The 25269-nt window shown below is 30.9% G+C and overlaps 1 protein-coding gene across 6 annotated transcripts in view; it reads left to right on the top strand.

Moving 5' to 3' along the window:
• htk (AT-rich interaction domain hat-trick) overlaps positions 1-25269 on the top strand; it is a 176261-nt gene that overhangs the window by 78819 nt on the left and 72173 nt on the right. For 3 of the 6 annotated variants that reach the window (XM_075367662.1, XM_075367661.1, XM_075367663.1), the window contains exons 12-14: positions 1109-1241; positions 2819-3997; positions 20836-21021. In XM_075367662.1, coding sequence (XP_075223777.1) covers positions 1109-1241; positions 2819-3997; positions 20836-21021 — 1498 coding nt within the window. The remainder of the gene's footprint in view (positions 1-1108; positions 1242-2818; positions 3998-20835; positions 21022-25269) is intronic. The other 3 variants (XM_075367665.1, XM_075367666.1, XM_075367664.1) reach the window with 3 other exon arrangements.

Raw genomic sequence — 25269 nt, 5'->3', positions numbered from 1 at the left:
CACTCCTTCCATACATTTTTACTCCGTCCCAGCTCACTCAATTTTATATGTGAAGACAAAATTCCAGTGTATATTTAATTAATCCTTATAGAAAAAAAATTGTGAAAAATAATTTTGGTTTTAAGACTACATTCTTTGGTAACGTTACTACATTTCTTAAATAAAAAAATCAATGTCAAACAATAATGAAAAATAATCAAAAGTTTGAGAAAAACTATTTGATTTTAGGTGGGTTGCCATGATATGGTTCCAAAATTCTGTCAAACGGGAAATCACAAACTGTATTCATTTAAGAAGAGGTAGGCTCCTAAAAATTGTTCTTACTAACTAGATGTGTTAAAGTTTTAAGATTGGATAAACTGTGAAATATTTTTGGTTATGCATTTATATGTTTTATATTTATACAGTGTAGTCTATTTTACTTTTTAGGTTAATTTTAAAATTGCACTTATGATCAAATTTAAAAGAATTATTTCTTTTAGTTATTGATATCGCAGTTAGCATCTCATTTTGCTCACAGTAATAAAATAAATGACAGCTACTGTATGTGTGCATGTATGTATTTAATCCATTTATTAAGATTTTTTATTTGATGCCTATCTGCTATTTAATAAAACAATTTTGGGATGTGCCATGCCAATAATGGCAAGGACCACCCACCCGCACCCACTATTTTTTTTTTTTTTTGTCGTTTATATGATGATCTGAAGTGAATGATTTACATTGAAAGCGATATGATTTACATATCACTTGCATTATTAAGGCAAATCATTATTTGCATGTTTTGAAAATCATGGCAGGAGCTCATAGAATTATTCAGGCACAGGCATATCACCTAAATAATAATGAATAACACTTTCCAGAGTAACTGTATAAAGTGTGATACAATTTTTATACTTTACAGCTTCTAATGATTTATGACAAAAGTTTTTAGACCAAAGCCAACAATTGATTCCAGTTTCTGAAACTATTTTGGCCCTAAAGACCTGGTGCATCGTAGCTTGACTTTGGAGGTGTGTGATTCATAAAGAAAGCAGGTATATTAATTAATTTAATGTTTATTATTTTTAAAAGTTAATTTTGTAACTTTCACCTGGATTTTTTGTAGGTTTCTCCACAGCTTTGAAGACTTCTATAGGAAACTGGGGTGCACTATGGTAAATCATCCACGTAACAATAGAGCACGCCACAGGTCAAACAGAAGTTTAATAAGGGATAGAGATAGAGCTTTGGTGAATAAGGTCAGTTTATTTATTTCTAAATAAAAACAACTGCCTTTTCTGTGTATATTAAACAAGTGTGAAATTTTGTATTATCAGATCAATTTGGTTGTTAGTCTCTATTTGGAATTTGTATGAATTTATCTGTCTCTCAATATTTGAATTATAAAGTGAAAAGAAATTTATTTTGTTTTTTATTTTTATTTTTTTTTTTAATATATTTATTTTCACTGCTTATTAAGGTAATCTGTGTGAGAACCTTTTTTTGCCTGATTATTATTATGAATATTCAAATGAACAAACTCTTTTATTACACTTCAGGTTAAAAATAAAGAAATAATAAGGTTGTATATAATCAAAGTTGAGAAAAACTACTGTGTATTTTGTACAAAAACAGGAGGAGAAGTTACCAAAATAGAAGTTGCAAATTGAAATAGAGATAGAAGTAGGTATAAATTTTAACTAATTTTTTTTCTACAGGAACTTCTTCAAGAAGTTCCTTGATAACATTATTTTACAGAAACAACTTCTGCTAAAATTTAATTTTACCCCTGTCCCTCTTTGGGGATTTTTTTACTAAAGCTGTTGTAATTATAGTATTTTTTTTTTCAATTCAGTAGCAGAAATGCATCAGGAAGAAGGTAAATGCATATAAATTTAGTTACGAAAGTTACTAAGGTTTTTCTAACCAGACTAAATTTAGAAAACCATCTTATCAAACTAGACTCGTTCAGCACATGATTCAGCCATGCAGCATGTAGCACTCTCTGGTACCTACCAGCAATAGGGCAGCCATTTCTTTATTGTTGTAAAGTGATTTGGCAATTCTGACTGTGGACAGTTCTAGTAAATTGGGAAAAGTAATTATCAGATTTTTTTTTCTTAAGTAGGAAATCTAGCTATATTGGTTTGGTTTTATTTGTAAATTTCTGTTGTATATTGATCATATGTGAGAAAAAACAATGCTAAGCAAGTATAGGTCCTCTTAGAAGCCATATGTTTTACATAACCAACAGAGGCAACCCTTCTGCAGATTGATCATTTTCTCTCGCTGTACACTAAACCTTACTTTTCACCTTCTTTTCCGTGGATAGATGCTGTGGAGATTTTGTAGCTGCTACCCTGGCTGTATGTTCTATGGAGGATGTTGCATGGCGCTATGGTCTGGCATCTTCTAGCTGCAGTATAGCCATTTCTTTATCATTGTAAAGTGGTTTGGCAAATCTGACTGTGAAACTCTTATTTTCTCTAGAGGGATTAATGACAAACATGAGCTAACAGTTGAAGTTCCTGTTAGGTAAAACTAGATTTCCACTCCTGAAATCTAAGCGTAGATTTACATAAGTACCCTAATATTTTTAGAGAGGATTTTTTTTAGTTTTCCAAACAACATTTATAACTACTTCATATATTAAGATTAAATGGTAAATAAAATATTATTTGACATTTAATTATAATATATGAAGTTTTCTGGATTTAAACTTTTTTTTTATACATTTAATTTGGATATTAAATTTTTTATATATTTTTATGTTTGCTTTCGTTGTATTTTTCTGTGGATAATAAAATTAATTGATGTTTATTTTACTAAATTTCAGGAAAAAGCAAATGACAAGGATGCTACTGATGACGTCAAAGAAGTTCCCACAATTGATGTAAAGAAAGAGGAACCTGTTAAAAAAAAAGAAGAAGAAGAAAAAAGTAAAGAGCCACTTGAAACTCAAAAATCGTTAAGGGATAACCGCAAAGAAACACAAAAAAACAAATCTAAAGATGATAAAATAGAAAAGAAGGATGATAAAGTGGTTGTAAAAGAGCAACAACCATGTAAAAAAACAGAAAATGAAGTTGTCAGTGTAAAAAGTAAGGACATAAAAATAGATGAAAGAGAAGATAGGATTAAAATGAGAGATTCTGTAAAAGCTATGGATTCTGCATCAAATTTGAAAGTTGAAGGCAGACAAGAAAAAGATTTACCAAAAAGTCGTAAAGATAAAGATGCGGCTAATAAGGAATCTGAGGAGAAAGACATACAAAAAGTTAAGGTGAACAAAAAAGATTCTAAAGAATTAAAAGCAAAACAGGAAGAAAAAGAAGAAATTAAATCAAACAATAAAAATGAAAAAGATTCAGTTAATAGGACTTTGGGGAAAAAATTAGTTACAATTGAGGTTGAAAACATTTGCAGTGTTAATACATACAGTGCTAGCGGTAATAGTGGTGGTATGGGCAGTAGTGCTGAATCAGTGCCAAATAATCCAAAAGTGAAAAAGCGAAGTATATTTTCAAAAGTGACTGGAACTAATAAAAAGAAACAATCTCCCGATAAAGTACCTAAAGTTAAAAAAGTATTGGGGCTTTCAACGACAAGACAAAAGAGATCTCTTAAAGATCGTGTAAAAGCTATAGTTAAAAAATTTAAATTAAAGAGCAATAATAACTGCTCTAATAGTAATAATAATAGTACTAACAATAAAAAAGAAACAAAAAATTTGTGCGAATTACCAGCGGCGGCTCCTGTTGCCGTTACTCATCCTACCCGACCTCATCCCTCTGTCTCTTCTACTTCGTCCTTGCCCTTACCGACGCAATCTTCTGTAACCGCTACAATAAAAGCTGTTGTTGGAAAAGATGAAAAGAAAAAAGTCATCTGTAACCAGAACAGTACTAATGATGACAGTAAACCTCATGATGGTTCTAGCAGTGATGACTGTAATAATGTGTGCAAAGATGATGTCACCATTGACGATGAAATTGTAGGAACTAATGATGATGAGGTAAGATGAAGCACATAAATTTTCAAATCAAAAAATACACAGCACTGTCCATAAAATATTGGTTGGTAATAGTTGGTCGATTGGTTTAAAGGATTATCTCCTTTTTCTTCCTGTTTCACTTTTAAATCTGTCAATTTTCGCTTGGCATGTACATTTTGTATTTTTATATCGCTAATTGTAGTTAATCAATTATTTTTATTACTAATAGTAATGTAAGTGACTTGATAAACTCTTACTTGTCTGTATTCTTTTTTTTATTGTTTGTAATGTGTGAGTATGAGATTTACTTAATTTCTACTAACTATATATATATATTTTTTTTTTTTTGTGTGAATGATTGTAGTGTGTGTATATTACGCCTTGAAATATACTGTATTCTCTTATTGGTTACTGATTTCATTAGTTCGAAGGTTGATTGAATTTCAAACTGATGATAGAATTTCAATGAATTATATGAGGTGCGACATTAAAGTAATGAGACTGATTTTTCTTTGCAAGATGTGGCAACCCTGCAGCTTGCGTAGGCACACCATCTTTGACCTTGGTCTATAAGCTACTTCTAGTCCAAGCGGCACATTGATGCAACTGCTCAGTTGTGAGTTGTGCTGTAATAAGTGAACACGTGTTTGTGTCTCTCGTCACAGAAATGAAACCGCAAAATATTGCGCAACGGTATGCCATTTCTTTTTGCGTTAAAATGGGTGAAAACACAACGACAACTTATGGTAAGCTTCAGAAGGCTTTTGGAGAGGAGGTTATGTAAGAGCTCAAGTTTTTCGGCGGCATAAAATTTTTAGTAAAGGCAGAACGAATGTTGAAGATGAAGACCGCAGTGGACGACCATCAACCTCACGGACAGATGTCAACTTGACCAGGGTGCGTGAAATCGTACAATCTGATTGAAGATTATCCGTTAAAATGATTGTAGAAGAACTCAACATCAATCGAGAAATGGTTCGTCTAATATTAACTGAAGATCTTGGTACGAGAAAGATTTGTGCAAAAATGGTCCCCAAAAATCTCACACAACAACAGCGAGAAACACGGAAAAATGTGGCAGCCGATCTGTTAGAGCAAACGCAAATCAATCCAGATTTGTTGAGCCGTGTTATCACTGGTGATGAAGGTTGGTTTTTTCAATACGATCCAGAGACAAAACGCCAAAGTTTGCAATGGTGCTCAAAGGGATCACCCAGACCAAAAAAGGCTCGCATGTCAAAGTCAAAAGTGAAATGCATGCTTGTGTGCTTCTTCGATTCCAAGGGAATTGTTCATAAAGAGTGGGCGCCTCCTGGACAAACAGTTAACCAATATTTCTACAAAGAGATTTTAGAAAGACTTCGTAAACGAGTTCTTCGTGTCCGTGCCAATATTGCTGATAATTGGATTCTGCATCACGATAATGCACCATCCCATACTGCTCTGTCAGTACAGCAATTTTTAACCTCAAAACAAATTTCAGTACTACCACAGCCACCTTATTCACCAGATATCGCTCTGTGCGACTTTTTTCTATTTCCAAGAGTCAAAATGGCGGTCAAGGGACACCATTTTCAAACAACACAAGATGTTCAAAAAGCTGTGATTAGGGTCTTGGAGGATATTACAGAAGATGAGTTCCAGAAATGTTACCATCAATGACAGAAGCGCTGGAATAAGTGTGTGCAATCAGAGGGGAACTACTTTGAAGGAGACAACACTAAACATGACTAAAACGGTAAGCCGCATATTTTTTCACATCAGTCTCATTACTTTATTGTCGCACCTCTTATATGTACATATGTAGGTGTATGTTGTCTATTGTCTATCTCTTTGAATATTAAGTGAAAAGACCTAAATAATTTTCATTCCTTGTTAGGAATGAGTCATGATTCATGAATAATGCTATATATATTGTATTATATAATATTTATGCTATAATTAATAATGAATAATGATTTTATGATTCATGATTCTGGAATTACAATTGTAATCCAGACTGAAAAAAATCTTTTTGTACATAAAATTATCACTGAATCCAGTCTTTTTAAAAAAAAAAAACCGAATGAAATGAACATTCATAAAATTTGGTGTGGTAGCTTATATATGTTATTAGATTCTATTAAATTTCTATACAAAATTATTGAGTGGTTGAAAAATATTTAACATTTATGTATCTCAAAGGACATTAGAATTGAAAAATTTGATTTTGTTCTATTTAACATCCAAATCTTTCAGAAGTATCACTAAATAATTATAAATATTTTTTTGAAACTCTAAGAAGGAAGTTTTTAACTTTCTGTTTTATCGCTTGGGTGGGCATAAATGTTTGTACATTAAAATTTTGTTTAATTTTCTGCCTGTACTCATTCATTTTTTTGATAACTTCATGTCTCTCTCTCTCTCTCTCTCTCTCTATGGGAAATTTCCTTCCCCTTTTTTCTCTTTGTTTTCAAGAAAACACTTGGTTTTTTTTAAATTTTGTTTCTGAAAGTACTTCGGTCCAAAATTTCTTCTTTAATATTTTATTGCTTTAAATCTTTTTCAGTTTCTTGAAAGAAAGGTAGTTAAAAGTTCTTTTTGTTCATCTGTTGTCCTCCGTTCTTCTTTTTAACTATCCTTAAAAATTTAATCTTTTCCCAGTAGATCCTGTAATTTTTTCAAATTTCTTCATTTCATCTTCTAGGTCCTAAAATTTTCCTTTCTTTTTTAATTATAATGTCCATTCTTTATTCTTTGATATCATTATTGTTTCAGCAGCATATAAGTATTCTGGTTTAAAGGTAGCGTTATAGTTCTTAAAGTTTGCATTAAAAGAAAAGTATTTTTCGTTAGTTGATAAGTTAATTCCATTTTATTTGCTTTCATTTCTGAGTTTGACTTTTCCAGGTTGTGTTACACTGTATTGTTTCTAGAGATATTTCAATTTTTCATTTAGTTTAATTTTACCATTGAGAATTGTTAATGATTTCTGTTTACTTTTAGTATTTCTCATACATTCTGTTTTGTCATAGGAAATTTGTAAGCTCATTTTTTTCTGCGATTGCTTTCAATGTTTATTTTTGTATTTCAAAATTGTTCTAAATTATTGCCAGATATTCCATAGAGACAAAACAATCTACTTCTAGATTGTCCTTTTTGCAACCTATTCTTGCTTACACCTCATTTAGTTTTAATATTTTCCTTGCATTTTTTAATGATTATTCTGATCCTCTTTAATACTATTAAAGAGGTTCAGAAACAATCTGTCTCCTTACCTTGCACCTGTTTTGATTTTAAATAGCTCCAAAAATTCTCCCATAAATTTAACTTAGAAAAGTTATTGGAAATTGCTTGTTTATGTTTTTAGTTTTCTCAACTTTGCCCATTTCAGACAGATTGTGGATTAAATAAATTCTATTCGCATTATCATTTATCTACTAGTATTAAATTACCTTTTTTTATATTTCACTATTCTATCCCTCATTACTGATTTTATAAAAAAATATTTGTCCCGCACAATATCTTCCTTTCTAAAAACTATCATGATATTTTTTAAGTTGTTTATGTATAGGTTCTTGTATTCCAAGACGGTCGACTCAAAGATACCCAAATTCACATTTGTACAGAACTTAAAACATGGTTTTCATCAGTAGGTAATAATTTTATAGATCACATAAAAATTTGTCATAAGACTTGGATTCATTATTTTGATCCAGTATCCAAATATCAGAATGTGGAATGGAAATATCTGAGTTCAGTTCACCTTCCACAAAAAAAATTTGGACCTACATATCAGGTGTTAAAAGTGACGTAAGGCTGTTTTAGAGCTGTAAAGGCCTAACCCATCGGGTTGGTCTAGTGGTGAACGCGTCTTCCCAAATCAGCTGATTTGGAAGTCGAGAGTTCCAGCGTTCAAGTCCTAGTAAAGCCAGATATTTTTACACGGACTTGAATACAAGATCATGGATACCGGTGTTCTTTGGTGGTTGGGGTTCAATTAACCACACATCTCAGGAACAGTCGAACTGAGAATGTACAAGACTACACTTCATTTACACTCATACATATCATCCTCATTCATCCTCTGAGGTATTATCTGAACGGTAGTTACCGGAGGCTAAACAGGAAAAAGAAAGAAAGAGCTGTAAAGGCCTAATTTGTTGTTATTATTGGGGAGAATTCTATTTAAGATATGCTAGGAAATAAAGTGAAATCTGCAATGTCGAGGAAATGTTGTGGTTCTCTTTCAAAGATGTAATTGTTCTGCATAAGAAGACCCCCTCCATGTACTGCTCAAAAACACAAGAAGCTATACAAAAATTTGGTAAGGAGGTGTTGCCACATCCACGCGATCTTGCACCATCAGATTTTTTTTTTTGTTCTCAAATAATTTGTATATGGGATCAATTTAGGCAGCAATGAACGTGGATCAAGAATGTGACACAAGAGTGGCTCAAACACCAAGGTGAACAATTCTTTACTATTGGATTAAGAATACTCACAGAAAGATAGGTCAAGTACATAAATGTAATCGAGGGATTATATTTGAAAGTAACATTAGTGTTATTGTCATTGAGTAAATAATTTTTCTACAATCTTATGTATACGAGGATTGTAAATAAAGTAATGACTTGTTTTTTTCTGGCTGCCAAAGTGGCAACACTGTAAAGTTACTAGTAAACATATGGTTAAATGAACAGCTGATTTATATTAAGTATTAATATTTTTAGTCTATTGTTGTCACGTATAACATAAACAAATTTTTTGTGAAATGAGTTTTTGTTGTGCGTTATAAAAATGAGTGATACCAATTATGAGTAACGTTTTGCAGTCAAGGTTTGTGTTAAACTCTATGAGAATGGTACTGAAACTTTTCAAATTTTAAAAGGGCGTATGGAAATGACACTCTTAACACGAGCCCAAGTTTTTAGGTGGTTTAAAGCATTTTCAGAGGCCAGGAATCAGTTGCGTATGATCCATGCTCTGGAAGACCGTTAATGTCAAAAAGTGACGACAATGTTGAGCAAATCAGAGACTTGATATGGTACACTGGCGATTGTCAGAATGATTGCAGAATAATTGAATTTGAACCATATCACAGTCCATCAAAATTTGACAAATGAATTGGACATGAAAAAAGTTCGTTCAAAACGACCCAGAAACAAAACACCAGAGCAAAAAGTGGCACACTTCAAACTCACCATGTCTCAAAAAGCCAAAATGATCAAATCAAAACCATGCTAATTTCTTTCTTCAATAATAATGGCATTGTCCATAAGAAATTTTTGCCTACAGGGCAGACTGTAAATCAATATGTTTACTGAGAAATTCTTGAAAGACTGCAGAAAAGAGTTGCCTGCGTGAGACCAGCCATCAAAGACAACTGGATGTTGCATCATGACAATGCACCTTTTCATCTTACACTCTCAATTAATGAGTTTTTGGCAAAGTAAAACATTCTTGTAGTTCCTCAACCACCTTATTCACCTAACTTGAGTCCCTGTGACTTTTTCCTATTCCCGACTTTAATAAAATACTTCAAAGAAGACCATTTTGGAACAGTAAAAAACATTTTTAAAAAATGTAATCGACCATCTGAAGGATATTCCATTTTCTGAGTTCCAACACTGCTATGAAGAGTGGGAAAACTGTTTGAAGTGTTGTGTGGCTTCCCAAGGGAATTATTTTGAAGGTGATAGAATCCATGTATAATTGGATTTTAAATAAAAGGTTTTCTGGACCATTCTCATTATTTATGTACAGTCGTCGTATTACATCATAGTGTGATTAAAATTTCTCTGACATGAGGAATTCTCTTCAAACTTGCATCATTTCTTCTTCAGATGCTTTTAATTCTTGTTTAATATTTATATTCTTGATTTACTGTTCATGTTTAAACCCATTGATCTATGTAAGTAGCTGAACCAATCAGTATAATCCTAGGTCTTTTGTATGGTCTTGCATTTGCTACTGGTTCCATTGTTACACAAGGTAAATTATTCCTCCATTACCTCTATGTGTAGAAAGAGAACTAATGTGGCTATTAAGAAGGTAATGGAGGAACAATTACCTTGTGTAATATTGGCTAGTGCTGTTTTCCTATTCCCTCTTATATTATGCCAGTCTGTATGCAGTCTCTTGTTTTATCTGATGCAGGTGCTAAACTGCCATCAGTTTACTTAGATCCCTTGTCTGAGACTAAAGACCTGGGTAGATTACTTAAATACACGTTTCTGTTTATTAACAAAGAATTAGTGCGTGAGGTGGATAAAAAAATAAGTTACACCCTTGCCATGTTCTTGAACTGAAAGGGAAATATTAATGTCTTGTAGTGGCAGCACTGGTTGTGTTGTTGTCTTCATGCTCCCCCAGCAGTAATTCTGTACATGTGTGTAATGTCATTGAACAATATGGCGTGTCCTCTACAGGTCTTGTCCAGCTTAGAAATGTGTTCAGTAGTCCAATTTTGGGGACAAAAAATTACAATTGTTGTGAAATTTATCGCCAGATTGTTGGAAGTATATTGTGAGAATGCAGTGTTACACCCTATGAACACGAAATGGTGCCAAATGTTCAGTAACGGAAGAAGAAATGTGAGTGACGAACTGTGTGCTGGGCATCCTTCAACTGCAAACACAACAGGTAATGCGGAACGTGTGAAAGAAATTATCTTTAATATCCAGCACATTAAAATTCCAAGTGAACTTAAGATCAGTTATAGTATTGTGTTTTCAGTTACTCACAATCAGCTTGATTACCATAAAATGTGTGCACAATGGGTGCCACATCTGTTGACCGACCCCACAAACATCAGTGTTTTGCGTCTACGCTTTCTTTTCTTCAATGTTATTCCAGGACCGGTCTACAGTTTTTGAAACAAATCATCACAGGGGATGAAAGCTGGGTGCTTCATTACACTCCTGAGGCTAAACTAGCATCGCATGAGTGGAAACACAAAAATTCACCGCAACCAAAAAAAGTGAAAACTTCTTCCCCACATGTTCAATAGGTTATGCTGACAATCTTTTTCTATTTTAAGGGAGTTGTTTACATTGAATTTATGCCCTGAGGAACAATAATCAATGCCAAATCTTACTGTGAGAAAAATTACGTAAAGCCGTTAAAGATCGAAGACCTGAAAGATTGAGCGACGGGATCGTTTTTCTTCATGACAACATTACTGCTCATTCAGCTCATATGACTAAGGAGGTACTGCAAAAATGCAAGTATCAAGTGTGGTCTCATCTGCCTTACAGCCCTGACCTAGCACTCTGTAACTACCACCTGCTTGGTGCCCTCAAGGGTGACCTGCGAGAGGAGTATTTCGCTAATGAAGATGAAATGAAGGAAACGATCCTTAAGGAAATCGGATGATGTTTTTATGAGTGGAGTTGAAAAACTTGTCACGAGATATGCAAAGTGTTAAAAAAAACTTGGTGGTCATGTCGAAAAATAAATAAAAATATGTAGTTTTTTGTTCAATAAAAAAAAAAATTGTCTTATAAATGTGTTTATTTTATAGAGGGGTGTAACTTACTTTCTGATCGTCCCTCGTATATTCTTGGTTTGGAGGAAGTTTTGGACTTGCCTTCTTTATTATCTCCCAGTTTCTGATCACACCACTCGCACAGTTTGAAATGTTCCTTATTATCTCAGTTTTGTACTGCTGTAACTGATTCTTTTCTCTTCGTGTCAAAAATTGTTCACTTTCTTTTACAGTATATATCTCCTACATCCTCCACCTTCTACATATTATCTGCCCTAATCTAATCATTTACTATACTCAACCACATCCCTGTTTTGTATATTATATAATTCCATTTCTAAGTTTTTCTTTCAAAATATTGTCAATTCTCCCTCCATGTGGTTATATCATGTTGCAATTTGTAACTCCTTTTTCTTTAACATTTTGTTCCTTTGATGCGCATCAGTTTGTTATGAATCAGAGCTAAAGGTCAGTTTAATTTCTCTTTTTCAGAAAATACTTCAAGCTTAATTTTATTCTATGAAAGTTTTAGTTTAATGAGAAGTAGAATTTACTTGTATTGTTGTTTTTTTCATACATTGAGATTTATTTTAATTTTAAAGATACTTCATACTAGAATAATAGTCATAATTCTTCTTGTAATCTGTGTTTCTATTAATGTAGTATAGTATATTTTCTATGTATATAAAATATTCTGCAGGAAAAATTATACAATAATAGTTTTGGTTGGGTGTCAATAATTTCCTTCTTTCCCTTATTCTGTTAGGTGTTTTGTATAATTCAGAAAATACATATTCGGTTTCATCATCTAGACAATGATGTGAGTAACACTTAAAAGTAGCAAATTTATCCCAACTTGGCAGAATTTATTCGCTTTCTACATATCTCATACATTTCGTGATCGCTAGTGTGAACTTTTTTCTTTCAGTTCATCATAATGCAAGGATGATATATAAAATAGTTTATTAAATTTCCTGAAAAATAAAAGTTATACGTTGAAGTAGAGTAAAAGGAACAAGATGATAATTTTTGTTAAGGTTACTTGCAAAATTCAACAATATTGAAAACAATCATGAAAATAACTGCGTACTACGTGACCAACATTAGGTATTGCTTCAGGGGATGAGATGAATGACAATTTTTGTAGCATGTGAAAGTACAATGCCTGGCTGGGATTCAAACCCGGGACCTCCGGATGAAAGGTTGAGATGCTACCACTCGCGCCACAGAGGCCGGCACTTAGAAAAAAGTTTGAGTATCGCTCATTTATACAATTAATTTTTCCTCAAAATATTATTCTAAACAAAATCATGCTGAACAAGTCAAAATTTCTATTTAAATTTTATGAAAATGTCATTGGGAGGAACTAAAAAGCATTTTATCCAATTAACGTTTTAATAATTTAATTATTTAAATATGTTGAATAAATAATTTAAATTTTCTTATAAAATACCTCTTTTAGTATTTTACATAAAAATCTCGTAGAATACTTGAATGATTTTATGAAACATGTTTTCACTCGCGTAACTTTTTTGTTTTCTGCAGTTACATCACAAAAATTATTCACTACATATTAAAAGTAAAACGTGCCAATAATTAATTACTAATTGTTTTTTTATTTAACTTGTTACACTTTATGATGTTCCAAGAAAAAGTCTGTCAAAAGATTTTGGCTTTGTTAGAGTATTTTCTTTAATTTTTTGATAATAATTGTATAACAACCATGGTGCATCATTTTATAATTCTCTACAAACTTGTTTTGTTCTTCGTCAAAATCATTTACTTAAAAGTACTCTATCACACATTTTGTTCTAATTATTCAAATTTCTCTTTTCATCCTGCAATGTTAATTATGGCTTATTCAGTTATTTCATTATCAATCTTTTTTTTTAATATCATTGTTGTAAGCTGTTCAAATCCATTTTGCTTTCCCATTTCAACTGTAGATACAAGAATTTTTTTAACTTCATCACGCACCACAAATCACTGACAATGCTAGATTTTTATAACTCAAACAGTAATGCAGTGAAAATTCATTAAATACTAAATGACATGTAGTTACCAAGATTTAATACTAGTGAGTACATACTAATTGCACCATAAATAAGGCCAGAAGTCTATTGAAAAGAATGAAAGATTACCTGAAACTCATTCATTTCATCACCATCATGCATTCCAACAAAGATTAACATAAATGCACAAGCAAAAAACATCTATGAAGACATAGTAAATATAGCATATAAATATAACATCTATGAAGACATAGCAATAATTCTTTTGAAAACCACATATATATGCAATCACAACACAGAACCAACTGATTTGTAGAGGTATTTCACATCTTAGGAAATTCATCGTATTGAAACTCAAGAAATATTTTGGAGAGGTGGAAAAACATTAAATTTTTTAAAAATAAACCTCATAGTACAGAATATTGAGGTAAGAGACATATCTTACCTTAATTTTTCATGAAAGTACTTTCGCAGATCCTGCAACCTCACTCATGATTGAAATAATTCTGTTATTGCATAATAAAATTAAAAAATCATAATTGCATATTAATTTACACAAGTGCTGCTATCTGTTGCAGTTTTTACAAGAACGTCTTCCTTAAACACTGTCTGGCAGTTTATAAAATTGAAATTTTGTTTGTATCTATATATGAAATACTTTAAATATATTTAATTTTATGTCATTTTTATTCATTTTTAAATGCGCGTTAATATCAGAAATAGAATGTTTATTGGTTTGCCATGTTATAAACCTAATCTATTATTTTTGTAATTTCCATAATGCTCAAGAAATCTAGTTTTAAAGGATATATTTGTTTTTCCTACATAAGTACCATCACAATCATTAGATTTACTTTTATAAATTTCACACTGATTGTGTGAAAATATACACATAATAACAAAGAAAAGTTAAATAATGAAATGAACATTATGAAACGTATAGCAGTTCAAAATGGATATTATACTACTTTAGTTAAATAATATATATAAAAAAAAGTTTACAACAAATTTGTAAGACTTTCCCATGATGTGGTTTTTTTCTGATGCATGGCTTGCACACACACACACACACAATTAAATAAAAATATTTATCATTTTATTTAAATATAATTTTATTATTATTATTCAGTGATTGTAACTAAAGTGCATGCGCATACAGTATTTCATTTACGTGGATGTGGCAGTACTAACGGATACTTTAAATATTATTAATTTATTTAATTCTACCACTTGCATGTGATGTCACAACATAGCAGATGACTACAACAGCTGTACACTAGTGCTCCTTGTGGATAGAGGGGTACTATTGAGTATACCCACTTAGCCACTAGTTTAATTAGATCATTTTTGCAATTTTGCAAAAAAAATTTGGAAATATTATTTTTTAATTGTTAACAAATGTGCCTAAGATAAAATAAGACCCTAATTAGGTTAATTCTCGAGATACTGAGGGTGACCTTGCTGAACAGCCTCGCCCCCTTGACTTTTTAAGTTGAAATTGTAATGGCATCAGTGCTCCATATATAGAAGTAATCTGACCAAGTTTGGTAAAAATCATTGTAGTAGTTCTGGATATGTAAGGAGTGCAAGACAACACACACATGCATGTACATTCAAACATCTAGAAAATTTCCATCTGGTTTTTTGGGTTCCTTAGGTGTCAAAATGTCAAGATGGCCCAAATAACAGAGTATGGCCAAATTAGATCTGTTACAATGTTGTCCCTTCTAAAACTACAGCACTAGACAGGAATATAACAACTATTAAACCTTATATAACAATACAAACAATGCATTATCTTACAAAAAATACATAATAGACACAAAATAAAAAATATAATAGACACAAAAAAAAATACACATAAAGTATTTATACACTTAATATCGTTGAAAGTATTACTAAAACTTACCAGGATACAAACCTAATAAAACCACATAATAAATATTAAAAAAAAAAATAATATAAACAATCTGTATGGAATATATAAAATTAAATGTAATAATTGTGATGGTATTTAAGTGGGAAAAACAAATAAATCCATTAAAACTAGATTTCTTGAACATTATAGAAATTACAAAAATAGATTAGGTTTATAACATAGCAAACCAATAAACATTCTATTACTGATATTAACACACATTTAAAAATTAATAAAGATGACATAAAATTAAATGTATTTAAAAAATATTGCATATATATATATATATATATATACAACAAAATTTCAATTTAATAAACTGTCATACAACATTTGAGGGAGATGATAGTCTTGTAAAAACTGCAACAGATAGCAGCACTTGTGTAAATTAATATGCAATTATGATTATTTTAGTTTTATTATGCAATAACAGAATTATTTCAATCATGACTGAGGATGCAGGATCCGTGAAAGTACTTTCATGAAAATCAAGGTAAGATATGTCTTACCTCAATATTCTGTACTAGGTGGTTTATTTAATAGAATTTAAATATAATTCATCGATAGAGGAATAATATAAATCTTAAAAAGATTACTTTTTACTTTTAGTAAAGCAATATTACAAATTCTCTGAAATTTTGGGTTGCACTTTGTACAGTTGGTTTGGGATTTATTTTTTCTATACAACTTAATAGATCATGTAATTTCATGGTGAATTCATTTATGTAATAATATTTTAAAAAAAATTTTTTTTTTTAAAGTACTAACTAAATTTATATGTATTGTATATGTGTTTAAATACTAATTTCACTATGAAGCATGATTTCACAAATTTGTAAGTAATCTTATATGCATATGTAAATATACTGATCGTTAGTAATTTGTGTTATCTTGTAAACTACAGCCTAATGGTTCATATATAACTTCAGAAGTTTATTATCTAGCAATTTTATCTGGTGAAGTTTATAGAATTCACACTGAAAATTTAATATAAGTATGTTGTGTATTTTTATTTTTAATTTTGAGGAAAATACAAAATAGTACATGTGCACACACTTTTGAACATACCAGTATATATAAACCGTGACTCCAATGGTACTGTATAGTTTAAAGAGCAACTGTATAATTGTGTAGATGGGGTTTGCTGTATTCTTATCATGGATTTTTTATTTTCTTTAAGGTCAATCCTGGTTGTAGAAAAATTCTTGGCAACATAGTTGTAACTCTGTAGTTTAATTATTACATGTATGAAGTTATGAGTCAAACTTCATATAATTTTGAGTCATGTAGTCAGGCTTGTTTCATAACTAGTTTGAAGTCTTGGTAATTTTAAATACCATAAGAATAGCCCAGATATATACTGATTATCCTATACTATATATATATATATATATATATATTAGTATAGGATAATCAGCCTCTTCATTTCAGTATTTAATTTTTTTTTCTTACATTCACCTTATTATAGATGTTTTGAATGCAGAAATCAAATCAAACTTAAGGAATGCCAAGTAATTATATATCAGGAACAAAATAAGACCCCTTTATAACCTGTAAAATAATCATAGTTTTTGAAAATCTCCAGTATAAGTACAGAATTGGAATCTCATAAAATCCTAATCTTAGGCTCTAATGTCTGACTTTTCTGCTGTAAAATTTAATTATTTAAACTTACCAACATCCCTCTTTACCTAGATATACTAGAGGTATAGACCAGTTTGCCCAGCAGATTACTGAAGTTCAAATCGTAATTTTATATGTTACTGTATCTTTATTGTTGTTAACATTCTAAGGAGTAAAATTGAAAATTGTAACTTATAAATCCGCTCCACAGGTTGATTATTTTTTTCCAATAAAAACAAGAGCAACTATAAAATTTAATTATGTAAGTCAGCTTAGATGTTTTATATGTGCTTTCTTGCAGTATTTATATGGTCAGGGTGTTCAGCTTAAAGAGGTCCCAGCATTTAGTTTACCAATAAACTATTATTTATAAATTAAACACCTATATAATAATTTACAGGTGTTGAAAATTATGTCCTTCCACTTCTATTCAATAGTCAACACGTTTGACCATGTATCTGGCTACTTTTGTTAGCTGTATCCTGTCTTTCCTTGGTGTTCGTAATGTTTGTTTTAAGAGTACTCCAGGGTGTATGTCATCCACACACCCTGCACTACTCTAAACAATTTAGTCCTATAAACAATTTCTTCTAAGTAACCCCACAGAAAGAAGTCTAGACTAGTCAGATAAGGAGATCTTGATGGTCATATACCTTTAGAAATGATTTTTCCACTGAAAAAAATTTGTAGCATCTCTATAGTAGAGCAAGTTTAAGGCAAGTGGCGCTGTCCTGTTGCAACCTGCAGTCACATTTATTGTCTTGCAATAAGGCTATGAACTGCTGGATAATTTCTTGGTAGACAGCAGCTTCCACAGTTTTTCAGAATACAAGGATTCTATAATTTGTTGTCTTGAAACCGCACATCATACACTTATTTTTTGTGAGTGTAGGGGAGATTCAAAGGTAATGTGCAGGTTTGCAGTACCCCAAGTCCAGTAGTTCTGACTAATAACAAACCCGCAGAGTGAAACAACACTTTTTCTATGAAAAACACTTGATGTAAAATGCCAGTGTTGCCTCTAATGGAGTTCTTGAACTGTTACAGTAGTGAACCCTTATAGCAAAATCAGCATTAGTTAGCTAATGGAAAACTTGCATTCGATACAGATAACATTTCATCATTCTCCTCACTGCAGTGTTGGGCTGAACCTAGTGAAACATTCTTTTTCTGGCTTAATCTCCACAAACATTTAGGAGGAGATATTGTAACTGCCGCTTTAATGCCCTGTACAACCTGCATCGTTGATACCGACCTGTCTGGCATGTTTCTGGTCTAGCACCGAACCTTTTTAACAGACTTCTGAATGACCCTTTTCACTGATGTTTCCTTTTCTCCCTAAACTTTTTTTAAAATAAACAAGATTTCATCTCTAAATAAGTCTCATCACGAAAATACACATTCTTTAACAGTTAACGTCATTTTAACAAACAGTAATACTCGATTATGCAATCTTGTTCTAAAGCCGATGCTCAACACGTAGCGGTAGTACTCAAGTGTGCAAGCAATAAAAGTCCTTATTCCTGCACTACTCATAACATCTTCCACATTATTTTACCCATCTCACACCAATAAATCCATTTTTTAAAAAATTTACATTTATTGTAAACTACTGAGCGGTTGGGTTTATTTTAAGTTGAACATCTGTATACCAGTATAAGAAAAGAAATTAGAAGTGTGTATAAATTAATTTCAGAGAATGTATCTTCGCTTGTTCACTATTTCCTGAACCCTCTAATCATTGGAAATTAAAATTTTACAGGATTCATCATCCACTAAAAAATGTACTAGTAAAAATAAGGTTACTTTACCGATAAACACTGCCGATTATATCTTGTTTCTTAAATTGTCAGAAAGCAAACATTTTGCACTTTTATTTATTTTTATTGTTATTTAGCTATTAATGATAACTTTGAAATATGTAATGAAAATAATATTAATTAATAAGTGTACTTAGAAAATATGCTCTTTTTTAAAAAGCAACATACGGTAAGATGAAAAATAATTAAAAACATCAGTCGTTATCATTAATGATTTTGGCTGTACTAAAAATTATTATTAGAAATATAAAAAGAAGAAATATATTTTTCAAACATGTTATCCTATTGTATCATGTAGTGCAGGTTACATGTATTTTGAATAATGTGTTTTAGCAATATTAACTACTAAATCAGTCAAAAGGCAAGAACACTTATCAGAAACATAGTATTTTTGAAGAAACTTCTCTCCTCATGCCGGTTCTTGAGACCTGTGAAGAATTTGTGATATCATGCATTTCATACTGTTTGAAATTAAAACACTCCTATCATACTACTCAAATATCATACTATTTGAATACGATTGGAGTGTTTTATCATATTAATAATGCTTAAACATAGTTGTGTCTTTCTTACCATTTTTCATGTTATCAAATAGGTTTGAAAAATGACTGTGTAGGTTGTAAAAATGTGTAAAAACGTGTTACTGAGTAGATATGTTAACTTAAAAATGTAAGCTTAAATTCCTTTCTGTGGAATAATTAAACATTTATTGTAGCAAGTTTTTAAATATTTTTTTGTATTTTCTGCAGTTCCTCTTAACTGTCAGTATGGAAATACTGGAATAATATACTACTCCTGGAATGTTTTACGAGATTAGATATTCTTTTTTCATTCTTTCAGAACGAATTATTTTGATACTTTTTTTGAGAAGTCATTTCAAATTAAAATAAGAATCAAGATGTAAAGTTTAAAATGATGATAATAATAATATAAATAATAATAAATACGTGTAAAATAAAATTGTATACTCTTTAACACGTACTTTAAATAAAAAACATATTTATCTAAAATTAATAATGTAGGAACAGAACAAGAGTTGATACATAACCGTGCGCTTCAAATAAATAATAAATACTGTTTTGTTGATAATTAACCTTTTCACTAAATGAAATGCACTAAACTATTGCTAAGTGTTTGAGTCAACATTATTTTACTTATATTCTTCCTCCCTACACTTTGTCAAATGACAGGGATCAAGAACCAAGCCGTTGGCTATAGTACATTAAAAATGAATTATAGTACAAAAAAATTATTCAGACTTATTTTAGTTGTTAAAAAGGTCGATAGCTTTTGTTTTACGTTATATAGTATTTTTCTAGTTCATCTAATTATTTATGGTTATTTATTTTTACTGCATCCATACAGTGTTTCATATCATTCATTGGGTGTCAATTTTTACCTTGTTCATGGTTTTTGTTGCCGATAAGTAAAAAAGATTATGTTATCTACATAGGTATTTCATTCCTGTATGTGTCACGGTAGAGGATGGAATTGTTACAGTCTTGACAGGTTTTTTTTAAAAAAAACTGTATATTTAAAAAGATACTACATTTTGCTAAGTGTTCTTGCTTTTATCTAATCATATTTGGTGGACTATATGTTGCTTTATAAATAAAATAAAGTCAATATATATGAGTATTTACTATCAGTACATTTCTATGCTATTTAATTTTCCGTTGGATGTAAATGAATTAAATGGGTCAGTAGAATACTTCTGTTCATTTAATGAGAGTTTTTCCATATTAGTCGCTTATCTAAGATCAGTTGTAATATTTGTTGGCCATTTTGTGTTTAGTATAACCATTTTGAAAACTACTATTTTAATTTTGAACTGTATATCTTCATTCGCTTGTTTTCTTATTCAGTCTTAAGAATTTTATTAGTAATCATAGAGAATATATTTTTTTTGTAGTGTCTGTCATGTAAAAATTATGTATTTATACACATTCATGGATTACTAGTATTCAAGAATTGTACAGTTTTTTTTTTTTTGGAAATATTTCTCATATGTTTAAAAGGGAAAAGAAGAAGATGTCTATGTGCAAAATCAATTTGAAAGTGAAAATAGTTCTAACCGGGATGTAACCGGTGAATGTGAACAAACTCAAATACCACTGATTGTCTTGACTGCTACAACTGTAAAGGCAAAACCTAACATTACTATGGGTACATCAGTCATCATCGATGGTGCAAATTCATCAAAGGTTCAGGTTTTTTTTGGTCATTTTTTTTATAGTTTCACCTTCACTACACTGTATTTTTTTAGGCTGTCGATATTTGTCTTGCTTATAAATACAAAAAATATTTTTTGAACATGCAGGTTTTCATTTAGATTTTAATTCAGATTTGCATGTGAAGATATTTGTAGGAACATAAATGAATCATATATTCTGCCCACTTTGCCTGCTTACTCTTTATATATATATACATACAAACACACACATACTGATTTAGTAATACAGTCTGTAATCCTAGAATCAACTAGTACTTTTTTAGAATTTGAGTGTAGTGTCTAAAAAGTAAAACACAAAATATGTTATTTTCAAGGTTTTTTTTAATAACATTCAGTACTTCTAATTAAAGATAAAAATATACACCTTAACTACCCTACATTATATTTTATGATGTCATTCATTAAAGAAAAAAAAATGGTCCATTGTATGCTCCATTTTTTAAATGATTAATAATTCATAATTGCAATCTGCCAGCATATTTTTTTTTAAACAGAATTATCATATTTATATTATAAAATACAAATTAGGATGTGTGTAGTGATATAAAAACAAGTGCGGCAGTAGACACACCGGTCAATATAAAATTTGGAACTGAAAAAGGAGTAGGTGTTATATAGTATTCTATACGCTGAATCAGAATACGTATTCTGAAACAACCCATCATGTAACGTTCTTAAGTTACAACCCCTTAAATTTATTTGTTAATAACAATACGAATAAGTTAGTACATCTATATGTGATGTGATTCACATCTGATTACATTATGATGCATGCTGTAGACCTATATTTTATACATATAAGTCAAATGATGTCATTTCATGTCAAGCCAGACATCTATAAACATGTCGCCAAACCAAGTAATGACTAGTTGTTCGTGATGAAATTTTCTTCAGTACGAGTTCAGTTCTTGGTATGGCTTGCTGTGTTCTTTAGTTGTGGTATTGGTTTTATCACACGCATATTATAAAGATTGTTTCATTAGTTATGCCATAAATTTAGTGAAAAATTTTGTTACAAAACAACTTTGGCATTATTTTATTGAACATCAAGATTTGTATGTATGTTTTGTGCTATGTATTATTGCACTCCATGATGAAACAATTTTATGAAGTATTTTAAGTAATTAAGTATTTATAAATTAAAACTCAATTTATTTTTATAACTAGCAGACCCAGCAATGCTTCACTATTGCTAAATTTAAGTGTATATATGTAGATTAAATGAACACAATTGAAAGTTTGATAAAACATTTAAAAAATGGAACATTACGGAACTTCAATATATTTAACCTTTCACTTTATCTCTTTTTCCCTATTTCCCTTGTTTCCTTTTTCCCATTTTCCGTTTTCTTTTTCCCCTTTCTCCATTTTCCCATATTCCTGCGTGTAAATCGGTCTAGTAGGTTTTTAGTCTATAGTGGACACACATATGAACACTGGCTTTTATACGTATAGAAGAAGAAAGTCTGTTTGTTCTTGTTTCGTAAATCTCGATAGGTTAGTTTTTGAAACAAATTTTCTGTTCACGTAACTAATATATATTCTGAATATGAACCAAATCGGACCATAAATGCAATTTTTCCAATTATCTCAACCCCAGCGCCATCTAATGAGTCCATTTTTGCAGACGTATTTCTTTCCATGTAACACATATTTTGATGAGCCAAATCAGACTGTAAATACAATTTTTCAAAATATCTCAACCTCAGGGCCACCTAGCAGGTCTAAACTAATTCAGAAACCTTCATGGGCATGCACACAACTTGCCAAAGTTTCATCACAATTGGATCCACTGAAAACTGCTTACAAATGTTATATTGACTGTCTCTTGGGAAACCAAGATAAATCCTAGGTTCCGCATGTAGCATGCATCAAGTGCTACTTTAAACTAATCCAGTGGTTAAAAGAAAAAAGAGCATTTGTCTTTTCACGTACCTATATGCTATCAAGAGCCTACTGACTGTTAAGGTGACTGCTAAGTTTGCTTAACAAATGGGTTTCAATACAAACAATGAAAGCAGTATCGCATACCCAAATGTTCATTTAGCTGTGAGGCTAGTACTTCACAGTGTTTATTTACTGATTCCAATTGCTCCAACTTCTTGGGAAGAAATTTCTGATTCCCCAGAAGGTTCAGTCGATGAATCCTCAACTTCAATAGATATTAATTGTATTCCAGAAGAATTAAATACTGAACCTCACCTCATCACACAAGCAGAACTAATTGACCGAATTCGTGACTTTGTATTTGTCAAAACAACCAACAGAACTCCTAGATTCACGTCTTAAAGAATGCATTAAACAAGCATACTAAAGTTTCAGTATACAGAAATCAAAACAAAAATATACTAAAATACTTTAGAAGAGATGCTTTAATTTGTTCCTGCCATGATGTTTCGGGGCTAATGTCTGAACTGGACATTGAATATATTATTCATGATTGGCGTTTATTTATAGACCCATCACAAAGAAGCTTAAAGGCAGAGTTTTCGAATAAGTTTTCTTCTACGCTGATAGCACTTTCTGTAGAAATGAAAGAAACACGAAAAGTATGTAAAACATTTTAAAAGCTATTAAGTATGATGAACACTTGGCGAATCATTGCTGACTTGAAAGTGGTTAGGGCTTCTTCTCGGTCTCCAAGAGTGGCTTTTGTGTTTGTGGGTTAGTCGAGCTACAGATAAGCACTATGCAGTTAAAGACTGACCAAAAAGAAATCTGTTTACCCCAGGAAAGGAAAATGTTATTAATATTCCTCTTGTCGCAGCAGGTCGTGTTATTTTACCACTTCTACACATAAAACTAATCCTGATGAAGACGTTTGTTAAAGCATTAAATAAATATGGAGATAGCTTTAAATATTTAGCTGAGTTATTTCACGATTTAGTGAAGGCAAATTAAAGAGGAATGTTCATCAGGCCACAAATAAGAAAATTAATTTGTGAAAATATATTTGACAGCAAATTAAATCCTCAAGAACTAGTAGCATGGAAGTTATTCAAAGATCTTTCTTGAGAACATTAAAGCTGAAAAACCACGATCGGCTTATAATGAACTCTTAGTGAACTACAAAAATTTAGGTTGCAGAATGCCATTGAAAATTCATTTTTAAAATTCTCATTTGAACTTTTCCCTTTAAACTCTGGTGACATCAGCGACGAACAAGGAGAAAGGTTCCATCAAGATATATTGCAGATGGAACAACATTATCAAGGCAGATGGGATGAATCTATGATGAATGACTACTGCTGGATGATAAAAAGAGAAGACTTCACTGAACACAAAAGGAAAATAAGAAAAAAGAAATTAAGATGAACATAAATGTCTGAAAAATGAAGGTAGGAATTATAATTATTATTTTTGTATTCTATTATTTAAGAAGTTTCTCAATTTTAAAGTGTCATAAATAAAAATCTGCGGGTGGTGAAGAAAAACTGTTTTCATTTTAAGATTCAGCATAAAAAATACATTTTAATTCACCTACTTTTATTTTGGTTCCAATATTTTTTAATTTTTTTTTTTGACCTGTGTTATTAACAATAAGAAAAGCGATTGTATCAGGACTTGCAAATATCACCATAACTGTGATAATGTTAACTCTTTAGCCACTGTAACTAACATCACACCTTTAGCATTTACCGCTATTAGGGTTAAGTAATAGAATTCATATGGAATTGTATCAGTAGATGGTATAGTTAATCTTGCTTCATTATTAGAATTTTGAAATAAATCATTAGTCATTTGATTGACAGTTTGTGAAATCATTATAGTTCCTTTTGGGTATCACCGTTTTTCATCGTATATATATTTTTAACATTTATTTTATCAAAAATGTATTTTTCCCATCAAAAGCCAGCTGATGTCTACATGCTGATGATTTTCTTTGTATTTTAAATGGTTCTTTTCATCAGGAATGTTATTTATAAGAAGCCTTTTTTTTTAAATTGAATTTTTATGGTTTAACTCTCACTTTATTAACATCTATCAGTTACAATTTTCATTTTCATTATTTCTTAGCAGTAAGTTGTTTTTATTTTTGAAAATATATATATTTATTCTATGTTAGTCATTAAAATAGACCTTTTTAGAGATAATGCTCTTTTTCATGCAAACAAGCAATTTTTATTGAGAAATTCTGGGTTTAATCTTTTGTCTTGAGTTTCCCTGTTGAGTTTGTAACTAGAATTTATTTTACAATAAAACTTTATCATATCTGGTT

Source organism: Lycorma delicatula, chromosome 5 (genome assembly GCF_047948215.1).
Source record: "Lycorma delicatula isolate Av1 chromosome 5, ASM4794821v1, whole genome shotgun sequence".
NCBI lineage: Eukaryota > Metazoa > Arthropoda > Insecta > Hemiptera > Fulgoridae > Lycorma > Lycorma delicatula.
The sequence above is the reverse complement of the archived record's forward strand: the minus strand, read 5'-3'. Positions and strand labels throughout refer to the sequence as shown.